The 6,284-nt window shown below is 45.3% G+C and overlaps 1 protein-coding gene across 1 annotated transcript in view; it reads left to right on the plus strand.

The window, feature by feature from the left end:
- The first annotated feature begins 90 nt into the window (after positions 1–90).
- Positions 91–6,284, plus strand: part of nfxl1 (nuclear transcription factor, X-box binding-like 1) — a 42,486-nt gene continuing 36,292 nt past the window's right edge. The window contains exons 1-3 of the mRNA XM_037541429.1: positions 91–163; positions 993–1,182; positions 3,428–3,625. Coding sequence (XP_037397326.1) covers positions 1,002–1,182; positions 3,428–3,625 — 379 coding nt within the window. The 5' untranslated portion in view covers positions 91–163; positions 993–1,001. The remainder of the gene's footprint in view (positions 164–992; positions 1,183–3,427; positions 3,626–6,284) is intronic.

The raw sequence follows: 6,284 nt of genomic DNA on the forward strand, positions 1-6,284 counted from the left end.
GCGCGACACGTTGCGCTTTCCCGGCGCGGACGGGAGTTGTAGTTTTCCAGGACACCTGGAACACGAGGGGAGCGCGTAAAAGAACTACACTTCCCATGACGCTCGGCGGTTCCTGCGGAGCGCGCATGTCGACGGACGGAGTGCGCGAGCCCGGCAGCTTGTGGTGAGTTAGCGGAGGGTTTTTGTGTTTTTGACTTAAAACTCGAAGTTTATCTCAGAAAATGACTGAGAAGAAGCAGAACTGTCCGCAGGGGCGGCCGCTGGCAGGTCACAGCGAGCTAGCAGCTTCGCCAGCGTCTTACTCGAATTTCCCCGTTCCACCTTAAATGGTGCAGCAGTTCCATTCTGGCGCTTCGGGCCTCGGGCGGCGGGATGGGACTGCTGAACCGTTTAAGGTGGAACGGGCAAATTCGAGTAAGACGCTGGAGAAAATGAATCCAGCTTCAGCCTCGTAAATACGGAGGACTAGAGCTCCCTGTAGCGCCCTGGAGTGGAAGCGACGCGCCTGAAGTGTCTTCACTTTCAGTTGTTCTTCTTTTAGGTCGCCTGTCCCTCCATGTGTCCATAAACCCGCCCGGAATGCTTCTGACCCGGGTTGGAGGTGTAGTTTCATCTGTATGCACCCACCAGCCTCAACATTAAGCCCGCTGTCCAGTTTATCAGCTCCACTGACCACACGGTCTCACTCTGTAGCTCTACAGTCACAGAGTGTACTCCGTCTGTTCTTCAGTGCTCAGGACCCCCAGGGACCCCCACAGAGCAGGCACTATTTGGGTGGTGGGTCACTCAGCACTGCAGTAACGCTGACGTGGTGGTGGTGTGTTGGGCTGGTGCGAGTGGATCAGACACAGCAGTGCTGCTGGACTTTTAAAACACCTCAGGGTCGCTGCTGGACTGAGAGCCAGAAACATCTGGACAGCGGCGTCCCAGGCCGACCACTGCTGAAGTGTTCCTGCTTGCTGTGACTTGCTTGTGCTTTCTCCGTTACCTAGGCGATCTCCATGGAGCCAGCTTGGCGACAGCAGGGCAGAGGGCGCGGCCGGGGTCAGACGAGGACTCAGACTCCGGGTGACTTGTTACCAGGGCGATCCCAGATAGAGGAAGATGGGGTGAGGGTGGGACGAGGACGGGGCGGTTCTGCTGTGACCACACTGCCCAAAGCAGAACCTCCACCCAGTAACGGTAGAGACACCTCTAAAGATTCATACCGGATTAAAAAACAATGTCGTCAGACTGTAAAACTACACACTGCAGATTCATACTGGATTAAAATCACTCCACAATTATTACAGTCAGACTGTAAAACTACACACTGCAGATTCATACTGGATTAAAATCACTCCACAATTATTACAGTCAGACTGTAAAACTACACACACTGCAGATTCATACTGGATTAAAATCGCTCCACAATTATTACAGTCAGACTGTAAAACTAAACACACTGCAGATTCATACTGGATTAAAATCACTCCACAATTATTACAGTCAGACTGTAAAACTACACACACTGCAGATTCATACTGGATTAAAATCGCTCCACAATTATTACAGTCAGACTGTAAAACTACACACTGCAGATTCATACTGGATTAAAATCACTCCACAATTATTACAGTCAGACTGTAAAACTACACACTGCAGATTCATACTGGATTAAAATCACTCCACAATTATTACAGTCAGACTGTAAAACTACACACGCTGCAGATTCATACTGGATTAAAATCACTCCACAATTATTACTGTCAGACTGTAAAACTACACTCTGCAGATTCATACTGGATTAAAATCACTCCACAATTATTACAGTCAGACTGTAAAACTACACACACTGCAGATTCATACTGGATTAAAATCGCTCCACAATTATTACAGTCAGACTGTAAAACTACACACTGCAGATTCATACTGGATTAAAATCACTCCACAATTATTACAGTCAGACTGTAAAACTACACACTGCAGATTCATACTGGATTAAAATCACTCCACAATTATTACAGTCAGACTGTAAAACTACACACACTGCAGATTCATACTGGATTAAAATCACTCCACAATTATTACTGTCAGACTGTAAAACTACACACTGCAGATTCATACTGGATTAAAATCACTCCACAATTATTACAGTCAGACTGTAAAACTACACACGCTGCAGATTCATACTGGATTAAAATCACTCCACAATTATTACAGTCAGACTGTAAAACTACACACTGCAGATTCATACTGGATTAAAATCACTCCACAATTATTACAGTCAGACTGTAAAACTACACACTGCAGATTCATACTGGATTAAAATCACTCCACAATTATTACAGTCAGACTGTAAAACTACACGCTGCAGATTCATACTGGATTAAAATCACTCCACAATTATTACAGTCAGACTGTAAAACTACACACTGCAGATTCATACTGGATTAAAATCACTCCACAATTATTACCATCAGACTGTAAAACTACACCCACTGCAGATTCATACTGGATTAAAATCACTCCACAATAATTACCGTCAGACTGTAAAACTACACACTGCAGATTCATACTGGATTAAAATCACTCCACAATTATTACAGTCAGACTGTAAAACTACACACTGCAGATTCATACTGGATTAAAATCGCTCCACAATTATTACAGTCAGACTGTAAAACTACACACTGCAGATTCATACTGGATTAAAATCACTCCACAATTATTACAGTCAGACTGTAAAACTACACACTGCAGATTCATACTGGATTAAAATCACTCCACAATTATTACAGTCAGACTGTAAAACTACACACACTGCAGATTCATACTGGATTAAAATCACTCCACAATTATTACAGTCAGACTGTAAAACTACACACTGCAGATTCATACTGGATTAAAATCACTCCACAATTATTACCGTCAGACTGTAAAACTACACACTGCAGATTCATACTGGATTAAAATCACTCCACAATTATTACAGTCAGACTGTAAAACTACACACTGCAGATTCATACTGGATTAAAATCACTCCACAATTATTACAGTCAGACTGTAAAACTACACACACTGCAGATTCATACTGGATTAAAATCACTCCACAATTATTACAGTCAGACTGTAAAACTACACACTGCAGATTCATACTGGATTAAAATCACTCCACAATTATTACAGTCAGACTGTAAAACTACACGCTGCAGATTCATACTGGATTAAAATCACTCCACAATTATTACAGTCAGACTGTAAAACTACACGCTGCAGATTCATACTGGATTAAAATCACTCCACAATTATTACAGTCAGACTGTAAAACTACACACTGCAGATTCATACTGGATTAAAATCACTCCACAATTATTACAGTCAGACTGTAAAACTACACGCTGCAGATTCATACTGGATTATGTTCTGTTGTTCTCTTTCTCTCCAGTCTTGTCTTCTCAGTCCAGATTTGACGAGATCCGGAAGTCCAACCAGGCTGCAGCTCAGCGACTGGCGGAGAAACCGTGCAGCTCCTCGTCTGAGGAGGAGGAGGAGGAGGAGGATGATGACGATGTTGAAGATGGAAGGCTTGGTAAACGAGGGACGATTCTGCAGTCGACGCTCACTGCGTACACCAACCATATGGGTGAGACGTGACTTTAAATTCCTTCAGACACAGCAAGCTCATTCAAATTCCCTCAGTCCGACTTCCGCGGGCTGCAGCGTCGTTTGGTTGCAGCGCAGATGATTTTATTTGTCTTGATCTCATTTATTTTTTTCATATTTCTTCACTAAACGCATTTATAGTTCTGCTTAAAGGTTTATTTAATTGTTCACGGGAGTCCAGTCTTTTAAAGAGAGGTTTTTTAAAGCTTGCTGAATGTATTCTGAGTCGTTCGTCATGATCTCAGTATTGATCAGAATAATTGTGATCGTGGTTTTTGCACTGACTGACCAGACTTCCCCGTTACTTGTACAAACAGTCTGTGTTATTTTGTGACTTTTTATTTTATTTTATTATTTCTGTTTAAAGATAATCAGATAAATCTGATCTGAGATGCTTTGTATGTGGCACTGAACTCCGATCTGTATCCGATCTCTGGCAGTGCGACCGAGTCTGACCAGCCAGATCGGAATTCTTGCGACTTTTACGTCAGTCCAACTCGACTTTGATGTCGTGCTGCTGAGACTCAAAAACAATTAGACTGATGTTTCTGTACAAAGTCAGAAGAGACTCAAACCCAAAACCCTCCATGGTCAAAGATTTTGAGAAGAATTTGACAGATTTAGAAGGAAATGTCCGAGCGTGGCCGCAGGAGAACGAGGCCGCAGCGTCTGGGAACGGTTTAGTTTAACGGGGGACGGTTTAACTGAGGGTCGGTTTAGGAGCTGATCTGTTCAGACTGTCGCATACAGACCACATTTAAAAGACCATCTGAACAGACAAACAGTCGGATGTGGTGAGAATCAGACGTTGTCCCTGCCGTGTGAACGCGGCCTTTCACGTTCAGCGCGCTTTTAAAGATGATTCCTTTAAAGCGTAACGTTGTGATTTTCTGGGCTGTGGTAAGTCGGTGATTATCGTGATTAAGGAGCGTCAGCCGCTTGTCTGTCCACCCCTGAGATTCCGGTCCTCTTCATCCCGCCTGTTTGCTCTCCCGAGAGGCGGTTCCCGGGGCTCAGTAAAGCGTGAGGTCCGAGTTCTGGTGTAAACCTGGACCAGGTGGTCTGTGAGAGTTGAGCGAGTTCTTCTCTCTCTCTCTGCCTGCAGAGGTCAGCGTGGGTTCACGCAGCAGGTCCTTCGCTCCTCCGCCGGGGGGTGAATAAATAAACACGTGCACACAGAAGCCTTTGTGTGAGCTTGGCTGATGTACGTCAGCGGTGCTGCTGACCGCTGTGGAGGATTCCAGCGTGAGGCCCTCAGGTGAGGAGCTGAGGATGTTGACCCGTCATGACCGCAGCGTTTTAGTGGAGGATTAGTCGTCACCTAAATCCTTACGGTCGACTGTTTATTGTCTTTCTTGGTGATTTTACGCAGTTATTGACGTCGAGGCGTGAAGAGGATGAGCTGGCTGATTATCTGTCGGCTGCAGCTCCCAGTAGGTACCCGGAGTCACGCAGTGCTGAGCTGCTTCTCAAATTTATGGAAATGTATGTAAAAGCCTCTGGAATACAGGCTAACAGTCAAGCCTGACCCAGTCCTGTAATGTGTTCCGGCACCCAGGCAGGACTTGTGTTGTTTTTGCTCTGTTGTAAATCGATCACGCCACAATAAACACACTTCACTGCCGTACGAACGGAATCTCTGAAACGCGGCTTTACAGGAGACGGGAAAACTAGGGTTGCGTTCACACGGCAGGGAAAAGGCTCCAATCCGATTCTATCCAAATCTTTTAAGCGTGGTCTGTATGCGACAGTCTGAACAGATCAGCTCCTAAACCGACCGTGAAAGAACAGCGTCACTCTGTTCACTCGGTCTCCTCCAGCTGCGCTCGGCCGTTTCATTGGAAACCTGCTCGGACACGGAGCGGCTGCGATGCGTCTCTCCGTCTTTTTTTACAGAAATATCACCCAGAATGTTTTCGAGTCTCAGCTGCGTGAAATGATGACGAATGCCGAGTTGGACTGACGTAAAAGTCCAGAACCGTGAATTCCGATCTGGCTGGTCAGACTGAGTCGCATCGCTGAAGATCCATACGGATCGGATTTCAGTGCCGCATGGGAAAGCGGCTCAAATCAGAACTGAAAATGTCAGAATTAGTGAGTTTATCTGTTCACGCTGACACACAGACACACACACCTGCTGAGTGAACGTGCTCTACTTTCCGTGTGGAGTCCGACGTTTTTCCAGGTGATTTTGGGCCGTTTCTTTTAGTCCGTTCATCGTGAAATTTCCACGCAGCGTAAAGGACATGTTATGACAAAAACTGTGAAATGACAGTGACGGAGATGCGACTGCAGTGATTTAAATTAATTCGCTTCAGCCGGTTCACAGTCTGCTTGCCGTGGAAGACGGAAAGTAATGGGGCTCAAACGGGTGATACAAAGACGGGATTGACTCAATGTGACTCCAGGCGTTCCCGGGTTTTAAGCCTCTGTCAGTCTTATTGATTTTAAAATGAAACAGGATTTTGGGGGTTTAGTCTTTCATTTCTGCTAATCAGTGCGCTCTCACTACAATACCCAGCATGCATTGCACATATACGTCATACAGCCATTGGGAATCCGTGTGGTGTCCCTGATCCTGACTGCCAGCCCAGCTCCTGAGCCCCTGAGCCAAGGTTTAGGAATGATCTTCAGTACAG

Source organism: Pygocentrus nattereri, chromosome 9 (genome assembly GCF_015220715.1).
Source record: "Pygocentrus nattereri isolate fPygNat1 chromosome 9, fPygNat1.pri, whole genome shotgun sequence".
Taxonomy (NCBI): Eukaryota; Metazoa; Chordata; class Actinopteri; order Characiformes; family Serrasalmidae; genus Pygocentrus; species Pygocentrus nattereri.